Genomic DNA, 18713 nt, shown 5'->3' on the forward strand with positions numbered 1-18713 from the left:
AAAACCTAATGCCATTACCAAAGACAGAAATGTGAATTCACAAAATGAACGCATGCTGTGCCATCATGGTGGTTTAACGTTAAGCTAGCTAGTCAGTGAAGCGCCACCTGACATGCTAGCAAACTCTTTTCAAACTCGAAATCATATTGGGTAGCTAACGTTACTAGAACAGAAAGATTTCTACAGTCTGTTTATTTGGCAAGATTATGCTGAAACATATTTCTGAAAGGACTTCAGATAACGTTATTCATGTTAGCATAACTCCATTTTTACATGCTAACATTATAACTTCTTAGAGCTGTATTTAGAACTGGAGCCCAAAAGCTGCAGCAATATTCAAAGGGGGGTTGGAAGTTATTCATATTCAGAGTTCAATTACGTGGTGTTTTTTTTTTATTAGTGTCTAAATCTTTGCCTTAAAAAAGCACTTGCCTTTAACCTGCCCCCCGAAAAAAAAGAAGACAAATCAAATTGTCTATTTTACTACTATGGTCATTCTACCATTTAACAATGATCTTTGTGCTACGATGCTTTTGGGAAACCCACCCCTGAGCTTGCACAATGTTTGTAGTCCAGTTACTACTACCATAATATGATATAATTTATCATATATACTAGCGAAAAATGTATTTAATGCAAAGTCTCATTTACCTTTCCTTGAAACTTCACCCAGTCAGGAGCACAGCCTCCTCTAGGGGCCTCAGTGGGGGCAGCAGTTGAATTGACTTTGACAGAGCCACTTCGTTTACAGATAAAATTGAGTTGTTCACCACAATTTATACTCTCCCAGAGCCCTTGAGAAGACATGAGTCTGTTATTGTAGTTGTAGAATTTCCAAGATTTCTTTACAACCAATATGATTTATACTAGAATAATACCAGATATAACACCAATATGGCCACCTGACCAGTCACACCCATGTGTGCTTTATGAACATCCCATTACAGATTTAGTCTACCTTTCTGTTATAATAATCTCCACTTTTCTGGGAAGGCTTTCCACTAGATTTTGGAGTATGGCTGTGGGAATTTGCTCATTCAGCCACAAGAGCATTAGTGAGGTCAGGTGAAAAGGACTGAGATGCAGTCAGCATTTTAATTCATCCCAAAAGTGTTCATTGAGGTTGAGGTCAGGGCTCTGTGCAAATTCTTCCACAACAACCTTGGCAAACCATACCATGGACCTCACTTTGGGCACATAAATACTGTCATGCTGGAACAAGTTTAGGCCCCTTTGTTCCAGTAAAGGAAAATTCCTAATGCTATAACGTGATGGTCAGGTGTCCACACAGCTTTGATGCATTATATGCAGTATATGTACTTTTACTTTTATTTATGAATTTAGATGATTGACTTACCTTGAGAATAAGTCATCTGTACACAACGCTCCTCATTGTTCAGAAGAGAGGGCTGGTTTTTTTGCCATGCCTGGAATACAACTGGAGACCCATCCATCCACCTTGTAGTGCATACATGTAATGAATAATTTATTTTTGTTTGGTAATATATTTAATGTGCTTTAATATCAGAGGATTTAACTTAACAACTTACGTGAAAGACTTATCTAGATCAACTATCATGCCAATATAAAAACCAATATATCGGTTTGCCTAAAATGAACAAATAATAAATATGTAATGAAGACACAGAAACCACAAAACAATGCAAAACAGAAGTTACACAATAAACACAGTTTACAGGAATATGAATATATATATATATATATATATATATATATATATATATATATATATATGTGTGTGTGTGTGTGTGTGTGTGTAGATAGATAGATAGATAGATAGATAGATAGATAGATAGATAGATAGATAGATAGATAGATAGATAGATATAGGTGTGTGTGTGTGTGTTGCAGCTCTTTATTAGGAAAATTACCTGATGCCACACAAATATTCTTTCATTCTCATCACTGATGGTCACAAGATCACCATGCCTATGTTTACAGAACCCTCTTGCTTCTTCCATAGAGACATGCATGTATTCACTGAAATAATACTGATTATCATTGTATATAATCCAGCCATCATCTGTTTTATTATATGCTGCAAATGTACCAGAATAGACAGAATTTAGGAAAATCTTTTCAGTAATCAATGGTTATACAAAAATTAAAGTGTAAAGTACATTGCAGATTTTGTAGAATATTTACATTTTTTTGTAATTTCCACTTCATTTGGTGTAACTCCTAGAGGAAAGCAGAGCACATATTTCTTCACAGATCACAATCATATTTTGTGATGGTTTACAAAAATTAAAACATGACAAAAAATAATTTTTGAAAACTGAATAAAATTCAATATCAACATTATAAACCTGTGAAAGTAACAAGCAAAATACTGTATAAGGCAGACTTTATGTCTATTTCATTTTTGTTAGTCTTCTTTCTATTTCTTCAGCCAGCTATGATCCATAACAAAAGCCATGACAAAAATACACTGTAAATAAAAAGGGCTTAGACATGTCTTATTTAAAATATCGCTAAATGTCTCATCTCATCTCATTATCTGTAGCCGCTTTATCCTGTTCTACAGGGTCGCAGGCAAGCTGGAGCCTATCCCAGCTGACTACGGGCGAAAGGCGGGGTACACCCTGGACAAGTCGCCAGGTCATCACAGGGCTGACACATAGACACAGACAACCATTCACACTCACATTTAGTTAATAATAATAATAATAATAATAATAATAATAATAATAATAAAGACATTTCTTGGGTATTAAAAATACTTGGAAGACATATCTAGGGTATTTACAGTAGCAATGCCTGGAAGACATGTCTTGTGTCTACTGATAGATGCTGCTGTCTTTATACTAGACATGCATGTTTTCTTGCATCCTCTATATACACCCATGTCTTCCTAGAAGACACTGAACTATTATTTAAATACCCCGGTGTTTCAGGTAAATACCCTAGACATGCCTTTTTTTTTTTTTTTACAGTGTAGTCCAGATTGAATCCATAAAATAAAGTACAAAGACAGCCCTTACCTTTTATGTTATGTCATCAGGGTTTGTAACAAAGTTCATGAAAAATCCACCTCAGCAAAATCTATTATATATATTTTATTATCTGATATTATGACAGTCAGCTAGCTAATATTAAAAGCACACAATTGCACCTGCTTTTCCTCCCATTGTCTAAAACCTAAGCCAATAAACATAAGCAAATTGGAACATACAAGTACCAATATTTCTGAAAACCGAGATATTTATTCAGACAGTATATTTTGATCAATTTGGGCACCCCAGCCCAGGGTAGCTTGTGCATAAGTCTGATGTTGTGCCCCATTTCTTATTTTGCCATGAAAAGCCTCTATTATACATTATTTTGCATAAAAAGGTACAATATGAGCTTTAGACAGTTTTAGTTTCTCTGGGACTGCTCTCTATTAAACAGTCTTTAATTACATGCATTCTTGTCTGCTTACAGCCCCAGAAGAAACTGACATATTACAGCACTACCAAGTTACCTCAGCTAATCCTGTTGTTTAACAGTCTGAGAAATCTCTGACTTGAAATCATTGATATAAATGGATCTAATCATATACAATAATATGGTCTTGTTAAGTTCTAATTGAATAATGTTTGCAAAAGTTCAGTAAAGTATGCTGGAGTTTAAAAAATCTTTTGGTGTGAGTTTTTTTTGTATGTGTGTATGTGACTTTTAATAGTCTTTTTACCTTTTCGAATCTCACAAAACCAATCCTTTCTGTCTTGACATTGCACATCATTCCATTCTCCTTTTCTTTCATACCACCAAAATTTTATCTCGACACAGTTTTCCACATTGTTGTAATTGTTTGGTTCATCTTCTTGCCAGTTTACATAAGATGTCTGAATGAAAGACAAAATTGAAACTGAACATACAGTCCATACAAGCCTATACTCTTCTATCAATTTAAGATTCAGTAATAGGTTGAAGATTAAAAAAAAATACTTACAGAGGATCCATCACTCCATACATAACCAACAGTGGGATCCTGGATACTGTATCCAATCCATGCTCCTGAGGTGCTGCAAATATAAATATGTACATAATGCTTGTACCTTCTTCACACTGGATTACTGGATTAGGGCCAAACTGCAGAGCTAGCTTGATGTCTTTTTGAACAATGGCCAATACCTCATTTTAGGAACATACGGTGGTGCTTGAAAGTTTGTGAACCCTTTAGAATTTTCTATATTTCTGCATAAATATGACCTAAAACATCATCAGATTTTCACACAAGTCCTAAAAGTAGATAAAGAGAACCCAGTTAAACAAATGAGACAAAAATATTATACTTGGTCATTTATTTATTGAGGAAAATGATCCAATATTACATATCTGTGAGTGGCAAAAGTATGTGAACCTCTAGGATTAGCAGTTAATTTGAAGGTGAAATTAGAGTCAGGTGTTTTCAATCAACGGGATGACAATCAGGTGTGAGTGGGCACCCTGTTTTATTTAAAGAACAGGGATCTATCAAAGTCTAATCTTCACAACACATGTTTGTGGAAGTGTATCATGGCATGAACAAAGGAGATTTCTGAGGACCTCAGAAAAAGCGTTGTTGATGCTCATCAGGCTGGAAAAGGTTACAAAACCATCTCTAAAGAATTTGGACTCCACCAATCCACAGTCAGACAGATTGTGCACAAATGGAGGGAATCAAGACCATTGTTACCCTCCCTAGGAGTGGTCGACCAACAAAGATCACTCCAAGAGCAAGGCGCGTAATTGTCGGCAAGGTCACAAAGGAACCCAGGGTAACTTCTAAGCAACTGAAGGCCTCTCTCACATTGGCTAATGTTAATGTTCATGAGTCCACCATCAGGAGAACACTGAACAACAATGGTGTGCATGGCAAGGTTGCAAGGAGAAAGCCACTGCTCTCCAAAAAGAACATTGCTGTTTGTCTGCAGTTTGTTAAAGATCACGTGGACAAGCCAGAAGGCTATTGGAAAAATGTTTTGTGTACGGATGAGACCAAAATAGAACTTTTTGGTTTAAATGAGAAGCGTTATGTTTGGAGAAAGGAAAACACTCCATTCCATCATAAGAACCTTATCCCATCTGTAAAACATGGTGGTGGTAGTATCATGGTTTGGGCCTGTTTTGCTGCATCTGGGCCAGGACGGCTTGCCATCATTGATAGAACAATGAATTCTGGTTTATACCAGTGAATTCTAAAGGAAAATGTCTTGGACATCTGTCCATTAACTGAATCTCAAGCGAAGGTGGATCATGCAGCAAGACAACGACCCTAAGCACACAAGTTGTTCTACCAAAGAATGGTTAAAGAAGAATAAAGTGAATGTTTTGGAATGGCCAAGTCAAAGTTCTGACCTTAATCCAATCGAAATGTTGTGGAAGGACCTGAAGCGATCAGTTCATGTGAGGAAACCCACCAACATCCCAGAGTTGAAGCTGTTCTGTACGGAGGAATGAGCTAAAATTCCTCCAAGCAGGTGTGCAGGACGTTTAATTGCAGTTATTGCTGCACAAGGGGGTCACACCAGATACTGAAAGTAAAGGTTCACATACTTTTGCCACTCACTGATATGTAATATTGGATCATTTTCCTCAATAAATAAATGACCAAGTATCATATTTTTGTCTCATTTGTTTAACTGGGTTCTCTTTATCTACTTTTAGGACTTGTGTGAAAATCTGATGTTTTAGGTCATATTTATGCAGAAATATAGAAAATTCTAAAGGGTTCACAAACTTTCAAGCACCACTGTATTTAGAACAGGCCTAGGTTAACAAAGTATCATTAGGTTTGATAAAACTGGTGCAGGTCCAAACTGGTTTGGAATGTCAAAGAATTATGCTTTATTTAAAAAATATGCCCTTAGCAAGCAATATGTGCCAACATCTCAGAGCCGATAAAAATGAACAGATGGACCACCCTCAATTCCACTTGGCTGATGTGTTCTAATCTTACACTGGGGGGCCACATGCCCCCTGTGCTCATGTGGAACCACACTGTTCTCCAAACACTGGGAAGCATCTGTGATGAATAAATACCTACACTACTCAAGAGCCCTTTTGTTAGAAAGGTCTTTCCTCTCCAGAAAGCAAAAGCCTGGGCACCCCTTGCTAAGACAAGAATATGTTTATGTTTGTCAAGTATGGGGTTCATCTGTAGGCTGATAATTCACTTTTAAAAGCTTAGAGCTCCTGCTTGGGTGGCATGATGGTGCAGTGGTTAGCACCGTTGCCTCACGGGAAGAAGGTTCCAGGTTTGAACCTCATGACCTTTCTTTGTGGAATTTGCATATTTGCATGACATGTGTCTGTGTTAGTTGCCTCCAGGTGCTCTGGTTTGCCCCCACTGTCCAAAGACATGCAGTTAGATTAACTCGCTATTCTAAATTGCCCATAGGTGAATGGTTGAAAGGAAAAAAACTCTATAATAATCCAGTAGAAGGCAATGGAAAACCACTACTGTAATTCTTCCCTAGAAAATTTGATGGCTGGAAGGAAAGCCATCAGAGTGGCCATGTCACTGCAGTGATATCGCAGAGGGACAGAGAGCTCTAGCTTATAGCTCAAGGGAATTACTGCCATTGGAAGCCAAAGGTTGAGTTTGGTGATGGGGGATATGAAATTACATGTTTTTAGTCTCAATTTAAAACTGTTACAGATGTCCAATAGGAGGTTGTTCTGCAGTCTTGGCACAGCCACTGCGAAGGTACTGCCCCCTTAGCCTTCGGTCTACATGGAACAAGCAATGAGAACTGATCTAAAGACCTCAGAGACCTGAGACAGAGTAATGGCTCAGTGAAACAGAGATGTCGGTAATTTTAAATAATTAATGTCTTTACATTCTACAAGCTACACAAGGCCACTAAATTGCATTACTGCATACAAGGGTTATCCAACTTTTTTGTTATTATCCTACTCTTCATACTGAAGCCTACTCATTATAATTACTGGTGACACTGATTTTTTTAATTTAAAGCCAGAAATCAAGTTTTTGTTTGTTTGTTTGTTTGTTTGTTTGTTTGTTTTTACATGCAATCTAAAGGTGACCAAAATGTTATCTAAATGTGAGCTAAAACATTCAGATATAATTTATGATCAAATTTAACAGTATGCAACCTTAATTTAAACAAAAAAGTCTTTCTATATTATTCTGTGTATTTTGATTTTCTGTTCTTCTATTGCTGGGTTTCAGTCACATGACTTTTCTTAGCGGTTTTACTGGAAGTGAAATAGCTGATGGTCTAAATGGCTGCCGTAGTGTGAACAGCTAGCGGTAAGTTATCAGAGTACGCTCGTAATCCAGACGCCACTGCTGGCTTTAGATCTATTCAGAAGATTGCTATGTGCAACGGAATTGACCCGTACAGTCTGGGAAAGACGGATTTGTCATACGATCCCAAAAACTACCCTTCAGTCGAGTTCCCTGACATCTCGAACTATCTGGTGTTGCAGACGTCCTTCTACACCGCAAAACAGATGAAAGCGTGGAAGAGTATGGAGGCTTACAACTTTTTTGTATGTGGCTGGGTAAAGGAGCTTGGTATCAAGTCACTGCCCAATGAATCCTGTTTTGTTTTTGCCCATGTAAGTATGTTTTTTTTAAGCTTTCTGTTCGCATCTTTACAATGAAGCGCTGCAAGTTGAAGTGTAAACAAACAACAGTTCGCTTGATTCTCACTTGTGTTGGCTCTTATCTCTCAGGTAAATCATTCACAAAGATCATCAGAAACCCCTTTAAAGACCTGGATCTTAGTTAAACAAGATGGAGAAGTGATCACGGTGCATTGTAACTGTATGGCTGGGGAAGAATTTTGCCACGACCTTCACGCATATGGACTTTGTGAGGAGTAAATAAAGAAACAGCTGGAGACTTAAGTGCTTTGTGACTAAAAAAAGTACAGGAAAATAATGACACATAGCAAGAAAAGTACTTGGAAAACACTAAGGACAGCTGAGAGGGAGATACAAACCTTTCACCAAGTGATCACTGCAAACTCGAGCATGCTTCGACTTGGCTCCCTTCGATTTCAGCGAGAGGTTCAAAAGCCACCTTTCTCGATGTCTTTTTGTGAAATCCTGTGCTTGTTCACACTTTTTTATTAGTTCATGGGGAACCCTGAAGAAACTTTTATCAGTTTCACGGTTTGATCGATTCAAACAACCTAAAACAATGCAAGCGTAAGGCATTTTTCATGCAAGCAATGTACCTTCTCTGTACAAACGCTTTGGTAGACCACCAGCTAAAGTTTTGAATAACTAATGAGGCGGATGTGACATCACGGGAAATCCAGCAATATGCTGTATGTGGACAGAATTTCTGCATGTAACGGTGCTCACCATAACAAAACTTGACATATGTTCTTCTCTTTCCAACATACCTGTATACACTACTCTAATATGTTAACCATAATAATAAGATCTTGTTTGCATACAGCAAGAAGATCTGGGTTCGAGCCCCGTGGCCGGCGAGGGCCTTTCTGTGTGGAGTTTGCATGTTCTCCCCGTGTCCACGTGGGTTTCCTCCGGGTGCTCCGGTTTCCCCCACAGTCCAAAGACATGCAGGTTAGGTTAACTGGTGACTCTAAATTGACTGTAGGTGTGAATGGTTGTCTGTGTCTATGTGTCAGCCCTGTGATGACCTGGCGACTTGTCCAGGGTGTACCCCGCCTTTTGCCCGTAGTCAGCTGGGATAGGCTCCAGCTTGCCTGCGACCCTGTAGAACAGGATAAAGCAGCTAGAGATAATGAGATGATATATAAATATATATGCAATCTTACTAGGTATTGACATTTTGGAGCAAATCAAAATCACTGTGGATACTCAGCAGGTCACCACCAAGTTCCCGGCAGAAATTGAGAGCTTCGGACCAAGTCTTCTTTTCTTCATCTTCCACTCCAAATAGCTGAACAAAAGCAAAGGGTTTCATTGGCCAGCATCCAGTTACATCTGAGTATGTACATTATTAAATGTGTGCACCAGAAAGTGTTCTACTGAAACCCATCAACATATTGAAACATGTTGGTAAAATATCCCTAGAGAATTTTCCCCTGGTGATTTTCAGTCTGAATTTCTCTGAGCATTCTTTATTTTGAGAATTAAAAAAAAATCTAATATATATTTTTAAATTCTAACCCTACACAATTGCCGCATGGTCATACATCTCCAATGTACCTTGAAACAGAAGTCTCTGTTTGTAATTGGATACCATTCATGGCTGCAGTTGGGAGCAGGGGTAGTTATGGGGGCTGGAGTAGTGACAAAACCCTCAGCCATCTGTTTACAGATATATTTTTCCTTGTTAGTACAACTTAGCACATCCCACAATCCAGCAAGTGTCCCTGTGGTAATGGCGACACAGCCTTGTTTCCCTCCTGTGGTTTGAAGACAGTTATTGCATGCATGTTTAGCTCTATAGCACTGACTACACAAGTATTAACAGGTTTGTAAAGTTTGCAATGTGTCCTGGAACAATGTTATTGACAGTAGAATCACATTTCATATTTAGTATTTACCTGGCATTCCAGCATTGAAGTGAGTGTACGAAACCGTTTTGCTATTCGTCCACTCAAAATTATGCCGATCCTTGTTATTAGAGAGCCCAATCCAGAAGTGCTTTTCTGGTTGCATACCTACCAAGCTGACCAGGAAAGCATTTTCAACTCTGATAGGACAAGAAATAGATACAGAAATAAAGAATGAAAAAAAGTCTGACCTACAGGTTTTAAAAAGTTTTATGAATTACATTATATTTATTACATATTCATGGCCAAAACTGGCACTTTCCATTACAAAAATGTTCTGACCTGCTTGTGATGTCCACCAAATAAGATTCAGTTTTCACACACATTTGTTTGGCCTCTTCAAAGGTTTTAGTTTCGGTTCCTATGAAGTAGCAGTAGTACCCATATCTGGTCCAACCCTTAATTATTAAAATACTTATTATTAAAATCAGACATTTAATTATAGCTTCATTTATAATGTGATAGTAAAGTCACAATTTCCTTCTGCAAGAATGTGACAGAAAATAAAATACTAAAACAAAACTGACAATTCCAAAACTAAACCAAACACTTACAGGCTTGCAGCCAGGACTTGTGACAACTGTATCATTCGTGGATGGACTTGAATTGGTATCTTTCTTACAGATGAATCCATACTTATTTTTACAGATTTCATCAGCCCACTTGCCCTCCTAGGAAAAAAAAAATGCATTTGAATGAGCCATCATACCTCCTAACATTACGCATGTTTATATTATATTCTTTATTATATATTACATAAGAATATCTCTATTCTTCACAGAACTACTGATGGCTCGGAGTAAGCAGTGAATATACCTCTCCTCTTATTAAAACGCAGTCCTCTTTATTGTTAGCATCGTGGCTTGGTTCATTCTTCTCCCATGAGACGAATGGGACACTAGACTGGTCACTCCACTCAAATAACTGTGCAGTCTTGAGGTCATTAAAGCCAATCCACAACTCGTCCGTCTTTACTGTTTAATTTGATTGAAACAAATGACAAAGCATCATGGCACTATTCTGCATCATTTCTAACAGAGGCAATTGCTTTAAGATGACATGAGAAGTCTAGCATCTCCTGAAATTCCATTAAAACGTCGTAAGGAAATGTTACTACTTTAAATGTGTCTATGTTGGTGAAATTCAATATTTTAGCAAATCAAATGATCAACTGTCTCACTGCAGTATCACCTTGTTCATTCTATTTTACACAAACTGTTTTCAGTGTCTTCTCTGTGGGTGAATTTGTGGGCAGGTTTTTTTTTTTCAATAGAAGAAAATACTTAAACAAGTGTTGCCAGGCAAAACAAACCTTGCCCGGCAGCACTTATTTTATACTTATATGTTGATAATGGTAATATTTCTCAATCATCAGCTGTCAGGTTATAGTCCCATGAAAATCCATGACCTTGAGTTTGACATTTCAGAGTCATTCAAGGTCAAAGATCCTGATGGCAAATGAAAGCCCATATGGCACTTGCTATAAGTTGATAATGATAAATATCTGTCTACCATCAATCGTTTTCAAGTTACAGCCCTCTGAAAATCTGTGACCTTGAGTTTGACCTTTCAGGGTCACTCAAGGTCAAAGATCATGGTGCTAAATGAAAGGCAATATGGGAGTCCCTATATGCTCATAATAGTAAACATTTGTCTATCGGCAACTGTTTGAGTTATAATGGAAAATATGTTGTTTTGAATGAAAGGTTGATCTTTCCAGTGACCTTGACCTTCACCTTGACCTGATTACCCCCAAAATTTAATCAGGTAATCTATGGATCATTGCCCACCTACCCTGAAAATTTGAAGTCAATCAGTGCAACCGTCTAGACACAACTTTGTTAACAGACAGACACAAACAAACAAACAAACCACACTGATTACAATACCCCGTCCTGCTGACTCCATCGCAGGCAAGATAATTATCAATAGGTTTATTGGACAGGGCACTGTTCACTTGTCCTGCCTAGACACATGGCTCTTCTTAAAGGAGTAGAACCTGTTAACCAACTACTAATCACTGAGACACATATACATCGATCAGCAACAACGTTATGACCACTGATAGGTGAAGTGAATGACATTGATTATCTGAAAAAGTTAATGCTAAAACCTTTCTGTTTTAGCCAGCATTAACTTTTTCAGCAGTTTGTTCGACAGTAGCTCTTCTGTGGGATTGGACTATATGAGCTGGCCTTTGTACCCCATGCAAATCAATGAGCTTTCAACACCCATGACCCTGTCGCCAGTTCACCGGTTGTCCTTCCTTGGACCACTTTTGGTAGGTACTAACCACTGCATACCAGGAACACCCCACTAGATGTACTGTTTTGGAGATGCTCAGACCCAGTCATCTAACCATCATAATCTGGCCCTTGTTAAAGTCACTCAGATCCTTACACTTGCCCAGCTTTCCTGCTTCCAACACATCAACTTCAAGAATTGATTGTTCTCTTGCTGCCTAATATATTCCACCCACTGACAGGTGCCATTGTAATGAGATAATCAATGTTATTCACTTCACCGGTCAGTGGTCATAATGTTATGGCTCATCAATGTATAACAGACACATGTGCTTCCCCTATTTTAAAAACCACCAGCTGCCACTGATTTCTAAGGTGCAATGTCAGTACATTGACTTAGTTATTTCTAAGAAAAAAATATTGTAATATACCTTGGAATGCCCTTGAAATTCTTGCTAGATTATTTGCTTGAATGAATCACCCACATTTATTTGCAGAAACTGAAAGCTTCCTCTTTTTTTTTTTCCTGTTCTGTTTTTTCATGATTCTGGTTCACTAATTTTTTTTTTTTTTTTTGAAAGTAGATTCATGAAATGAATTTGTCTACAATCACACACATACATTGTTAGTTACATTTGGTCATTTCTTTTTATTTATATTAAACTAATTAACTTAAAGTCAGGGGATCAAGCGATGTAAACTTCATTATTTATAACTGGCTTTAATTCATTAATTTAAATACTATTATTTTCAAAGTATTTTAAAATTATTAATTAGTTGAACCAAAAGCATAGTTTAATTGAATAGACAAGTGAAATTGGATAATGCACAATATTCTAGTGTCCAAACACATTTTTTTTTTCTTATGTGTAACTCTCAGTTTCTTCATACCTTACATGGCTCACACAAAATTATTTAATTTTGAGAAATATTGGGAAGTGTCTGCGTGGGAACTCACAGTAGCCAAGTTGCGAGATGGCAAAGCTTTGTTCCTCAATACTGAGAATGCTCAGCAGGTCTCCACCATCACGCCGACATGCGTCTTTTGCCTCTGACCATGTTTTTTTGGCACGGTTAAGTAAGTAGCAGTGACCTAAATAAGGTATCCATGGTCTTGGGCAAGAACCTGTGTGCACCACTGGACAAGACATGACACAAAATGACATTTAAAATGATAGGTCAAGCAAAGACAAGCTATGTTTTGCGACATAATTAATTTGATAATGAAGACACCGTTTACCTGGTGGAATAGTGGGAGTGGAGAGGGATTTTTGGCAGACGTATCCATGTCTTGCACTACAAACATCAGTGGACCATTTGGAATCATCTTGCTGACTTATCGTTCCACAATTACGGTCTGGTTGAAAAGACGGTTGCCCTTTTCCAAAGCAAAAGATTGAAGAAGTGAATGAATGAATTCGGAGATTAGATAAATGTTGCTGTATTATGGCAAACTGAATACTAGCAGTATTCCTGGTTTACTTCAGCAGGGACTGTATAGTACAGCTAAATACTCACCAGTGAGCCAGTTTAAATAACGTAAAGGTTGTCCATTGATCCAGTGCCATCCACTTGAGGAATCTAAACTGTTTAAACCTGTCCATAATTCTGGACCCTTCCCCTGACTCAAACCTATGTAAACAAAGCCAATACTTTTCTATGACAGGACAAATGGCTAACATATGAATATTACTTTTTCTTTTCTGTTATTTTTGATGTGTATATTTACTATATCGAAACATTTAATCTGGTTTTATTGCAACACATATTTTATATATTCAAATAGTACCTGATATGAGGGTTTGCTCATGGGACTCAGTGATGCTTGACAGATCCCCCCCCTGCTGCTGACAGCTTTTCCTTGCCTGATACCAGGTAAGTGCAGAATCTTTGTTTATCTGATAATACCTCCCTGTGAGAGGGTTCTTGGTCCAGAAATTTTCTGCAAAGAAAATAAATCTATAAATAAGCACTTTTAATTGTTATATTTTATTTTATTTCATTATTAACTTTTTTTTTAATTACACAACTGTCTAAAGTAATATAACTGTACCTATTTGACCTGTCGGGCAATAACCCCAGATCTGATTATCTTCATATATACTTTCAGTTGCACACCACAGGTGCTGGGAGTCTTCTTTCATGCAGTCTGCATACCATTTATTTTTGTACCTGAATGGGAAAGCGCATGGACGTCCAAAGCCATTTCCTCTAAGTGAATATAATTCTGTGAACATACAGAAAAGATGTTATTCTTGTACTTACTGTAACTTTACAATTTCATAAGGTGTATGGAGTCTCAATGCAGTTTGCAGCAAATTCTATATAATCTGATTATAAGTTTGGAGTATTGCTTATTCAGCCTTAATATGACATAGTAATACAATGTAATACATAGTAGACACAAAAAACATATTTTATAGGGACAAATGCATGAAGTAAAAAATACTGTAGTGAAATTTGCGCAAAAAAAGCATGGTAACAATTTCCCTACAAACACATCTTAGTAAATTTAACTAACCATATTTTCAGCAAGGTTTACATGGCACCAAGGATTATTTTCTTTTATAAAAATAAGTATATTTAATAAGCAGTTGTTTTGCTTTATAAGTAAATTTTATTAAAATTTGAGTTAAATGAACTACAGAAAGCTTAACGCTATAAAAGTACATATCACCTACACATTATCATTACTATTTAATGGCAGGCTTGTAGTACTCGAGTCCAGTACTTGGACTCGAATCCGACTTGTGCCCTAATTTTAAGGACTCCTGACTTGACTTGGACTTGAGCATTGATGACTTGGACTTGGATTCATGCATTAACTGCATTCAGACTTGTAAACTGGAGATGAGGACTTGGATTGTTTTCTTTATTTTTTGTAACATGCCATAATAATTTTGCATAAGATATTTATATCTACATTAAATATCTACATTTATCTACATTTATATCTACATTAATTAATCATCCTGTCAAAGTTTGGATGTCCAAGGTGGTTTGTGAACCTGATTCGCCTGTTCCATGACGACATGACTGGTCTAGTAAGCTCTGGTGGAGAAGCGTCGGAGCCGTTTGACATCACCAATGGTGTGAAGCAAGGATGTGTGCTGGCTCCCGTTCTCTTCAACCTCTTCTTCACCTGTGTGCTGAGCCATGCCATCCGTGAACTGGATCAGGGAGTGTACCTTCGGTACAGGCTGGACGGATCTGTATTTGACCTTCGTCGCCTGAGTGCAAAGACCAAGACGATAGAAAAGAAGATCCTAGAAGCACTATTTGCTGATGACTGTGCCCTTATGGCACACAAGGAGTCAGACCTCCAGCTCATCGTCAACAAATTTGCTGAAGCTTCTCGTCTCTTTGGTCTCACCATCAGCCTGGACAAGACGGAGGTTCTGGTGCAGCATGCCCCAGCTTCTACTGCTCGTCCTCCCTCAATCTCCATTGAAGGAACAGAGCTCAAGTCACTGGAGGCCTTCAAGTACCTTGGCAGTGTCTTCTCCAGCAACAAAACCCTGGACAAGGAAATCAATGCCAGGATCTGCAAAGCCAGCCAAGCACTAGGTCATTTGCACTCATGTGTGTTGAACCAGCACAACATCAGGCAGTCCACGAAACTCAAGGTGTACAACGCCATTGATCTCTCCAGTCTTCTAAATGGAAGTGAGACGTGGACACTGTACAGAAGGTACCTGAAACTGCTGGAATAGTTCCACATGCATAGCCTGCGGTCAATTCTTGGCATTTGATGGCAGGACAAGGTCACAAACTTGGAGGTCCTGGATAGAGCAGAGATCACAAGCATCTCAGCCATGATTCTGAAAAACCAGCTTCGATGGACCGGCCACATCATCCGCATGGATGATTCATGGATGCCAAAGCAGCTGCTGTACGGCGAGCTCTCCACTGACAAGCAAAACCGAGGCAGGCCTCGCAAGCGATTCAAAGACTGTGTGAAGGCCAATATCGCCCATGCCAAGATCACTCCAAAGCAGCTGGAGCAGTGTGCACAAGACAGAGTTTGTTGGTGTGCCCTGACAAGACAAGCCCACAACAGCTTTGAGGAAGCCTGGCGAACAAGCCTTGCTGATGCCCGAGCATGACGGAAGGCTGCTGCTGCTGCACCAGCTGAGCCAGGGCAGTTCACTTGCCCACACTGGGAATGCTCATGCCGCTCAAGAATTGGACTCCACAGCCACATGAGAGTCCACAACAGATGAATTGTGTAAACACAAAGCGTCATTATCGAAAATGATGGACAACCAAGATGATGAATTTTTGTACTAATTTCATGCAAGCATGTCACACCTGTGTGCCTTGGTGCGTGCATCAGATAGACTCTCGGGCGCACTCCAGACAGCGCATGCACCAAGCAGACTCTTGTGTGCGCTGTAAATAACTCACACCTGCACAGGATTAAGGTGCAATCAGTATGCCTATATAACAACTGTGAAAACACACTTACTTTGCGAAGTATTGAGTTGTGTTGCTGACACATTACTGAGCCTTATTTCCTTGTTGGGTTTCCTGATCCCTGATTTCCCATTTCTCGTCTTTGATTCTGCTAAGTCCATGATAGCCTGTTTGTGCCTCACTCGGCCTATTGCCTGTTTCACTATTTTATGATTTTGCCTGCTGTTCTGGATTGTTTACCTGTCTTCACTTGTATTAATAAATGCACCTTCTGCACTTACATCCATCTCCCAACCATCTCTGACAGAATACTTCACACTCCCTGACAAAGAGAATCCACATTCACCTGTTCATACGTCATGTTCAGGAACAAACTAATGTTAATGGTGCTAAAACAGCCACCGTCAAATGGTGCGGTTGGAGTCTTGTTCTCAGACTTGACTAGGATCAATAGTGGACTCAACTCAAAAATTTTTTTTAATGACTTGGACTTGACTTGGACTTGAACACTGGGAACTTGAGACTAGACTCGGACTTGAGGTTTAGTGACTCGACTCCAACACTGCTGAATGGTCACTTAATAGTTTGAAACAAAAGTAGCATGCCAATAAGTAAATGCAGTTACATCAGCCTTCAGAAAGTCTACACAAGCAGAACCTAAGATAATCAATTAAGTTGTGGATGTGAAACACAAAGAAAGAAAGAAACGAAAGAAAGCACAATTTTATTCATCACACACTTGTGAAATTTCCTCTCTGCATTTAACCCATCTGAAGCAGTGAACACACACATGCACACACACGTGAGCAATGAGCACACGCACATACCCAGAGCAGTGGGCAGCCATGCTAACAGCACCCGGGGAGCAGTTGGGAGTTAGGTGCCTCGCTCAAGGGCACCTCAGCACAAGGCCGTCCCATATTAACCTAACCACATGTCTTTGGATTGTGGGGGAAACCGCAGCACCTGGAGGAAACCCACGCAGACATGAGGAAAACATGCAAACTCCACACAAAAAGGCCCTCACCAGCCACTGGGTTTGAACCCAGAACCTTCTTGCTGTGAGGCGACCGTGCTAACCACTACACCACTGTACAGGGTGAACCAAGAAAACTTTACTGAAACACTTGATCTTTCAAAACATTTCATAATGTAAGAGTGTTGGGCCTTAAAGTGGACACAAAACCAGAAATACTGAAAACAACTCATCCATAATCCTCAAAATCAAATCAGGTTAAAGTTCTGTGAACACATGCAAATCGAGTTCAAAAACCACGCCTCCATTTTTGTATGAAACCTGTTCAAGTAAACATTATTTTCTAGTTTTGTAAGCACTTGGAAAGGATAGCAAATTTAACCTAGTAAAGTAAGCAAAATAATATACACATTGGGTTTAAAACACATACATTAATTAATTTAGTACAGAATTAAAAGAAAAGAAATTAATATTTCTTGCACAGACTTGTTTTGTCATATTTACTGAATTACTGATCTTTTTTATTTTTTTAATTATTATTTTTCATAAATACCTTCATATGGTTGAGAGCAAATGTTGTCTGTTGTTCCATGTATTGTCCACTGGCTCTTGTCTTCCTGCTTTCTGGATAGTGTTAGAGCATTAGATTCTCCCTCAAGGGACAAGTACAGTGATTCATTCTTCAGGCTAAACTGTGAATTGTTCTTGCATTCCCACTTTTGGAGGCTATGTCTAGCATTGCAGATGTACCACTGCAGTTTATTGCCCTCCTTCTTGGCCCCTACGCCAAGGCATTTCTTCAGGGCAACATTAAAGATTCGGTCCTCAGATGTCCAGCGAAACTGCTGTTTTATGTTGAGAGGGTTACACAGCTCTAACCATCGCAGGGTGTCCGTCAGGCATCTGTTCTTATGTGCATTGTAGATCAAAAAATTTCCATCTATAAAAATAATTTATCATGCACTGCATAAAAACTAGAACAATATAACTTCACATTTTGAACTGTTTGCATACTATTTTTGTGCTATTGTCTTATTGCTGTTAATAAATTATGATCATGCCATTTTAAATAGAGAACTGTGAAACTACTATTTATTTTCTTTAATAACCATAGTTTCTATGCATTTTCTTTATGTGTCTAAAAGGCTTCATTTATTAATTTCTCTGAAATGCTTCATTTTAGAGCAGTGTGATTATAACGTAAATAAATAGGCAACTTACCTAGATGAGCAAAGCAGTATGTTATCATACACAAAAGCACAAAAACTGCTGTGCTTTTCATCATCTTTTTTTCTGCCTTACAACAAGCCAAATCCTGTGTCAAACCTGCCTTTGTCCAAGTTGCACTACTGTATGTCACTTTGGCACTGGTGGCTGTTTTTCTAGCAGGGCACACATCTTATGACACATGTATTTCTTTTTAACCCGTGACTGATTTCATCATAAAGCCACTGGATTTCAGGGAATATGACAAATCACAATGATTCATTTTTGGATATTGCTTGAATTATGGTTTTGCTTGTAAATTCTATATATTCTGCATTTCAAACTTCAGATGAAATCTTC

The 18713-nt window shown here is 38.4% G+C and overlaps 1 protein-coding gene across 1 annotated transcript in view; it reads right to left on the reverse strand.

The window, feature by feature from the left end:
- mrc1b (mannose receptor, C type 1b) overlaps positions 1-18493 on the reverse strand; it is a 41416-nt gene extending 22923 nt beyond the window's left edge. Inside the window, exons 1-20 of the mRNA XM_060932154.1 lie at positions 18369-18493; positions 17701-18087; positions 13809-13982; positions 13545-13697; positions 13274-13387; positions 12996-13133; positions 12714-12893; positions 10329-10486; positions 10067-10183; positions 9795-9910; positions 9504-9652; positions 9163-9362; positions 8769-8893; positions 3959-4031; positions 3698-3851; positions 2167-2202; positions 1893-2059; positions 1551-1609; positions 1358-1458; positions 652-794 (exon numbers count right to left, since the gene is read on the reverse strand). Of these exons, the coding sequence (XP_060788137.1) occupies positions 652-794; positions 1358-1458; positions 1551-1609; positions 1893-2059; positions 2167-2202; positions 3698-3851; positions 3959-4031; positions 8769-8893; positions 9163-9362; positions 9504-9652; positions 9795-9910; positions 10067-10183; positions 10329-10486; positions 12714-12893; positions 12996-13133; positions 13274-13387; positions 13545-13697; positions 13809-13982; positions 17701-18087; positions 18369-18432 (2808 nt within the window). The 5' untranslated portion in view covers positions 18433-18493. The remainder of the gene's footprint in view (positions 1-651; positions 795-1357; positions 1459-1550; positions 1610-1892; positions 2060-2166; positions 2203-3697; positions 3852-3958; positions 4032-8768; positions 8894-9162; positions 9363-9503; positions 9653-9794; positions 9911-10066; positions 10184-10328; positions 10487-12713; positions 12894-12995; positions 13134-13273; positions 13388-13544; positions 13698-13808; positions 13983-17700; positions 18088-18368) is intronic.
- Between the last annotated feature and the right edge of the window lie 220 nt (positions 18494-18713).

Source organism: Neoarius graeffei, chromosome 1, assembly GCF_027579695.1.
Source record: "Neoarius graeffei isolate fNeoGra1 chromosome 1, fNeoGra1.pri, whole genome shotgun sequence".
NCBI classification, from domain to species: Eukaryota; Metazoa; Chordata; class Actinopteri; order Siluriformes; family Ariidae; genus Neoarius; species Neoarius graeffei.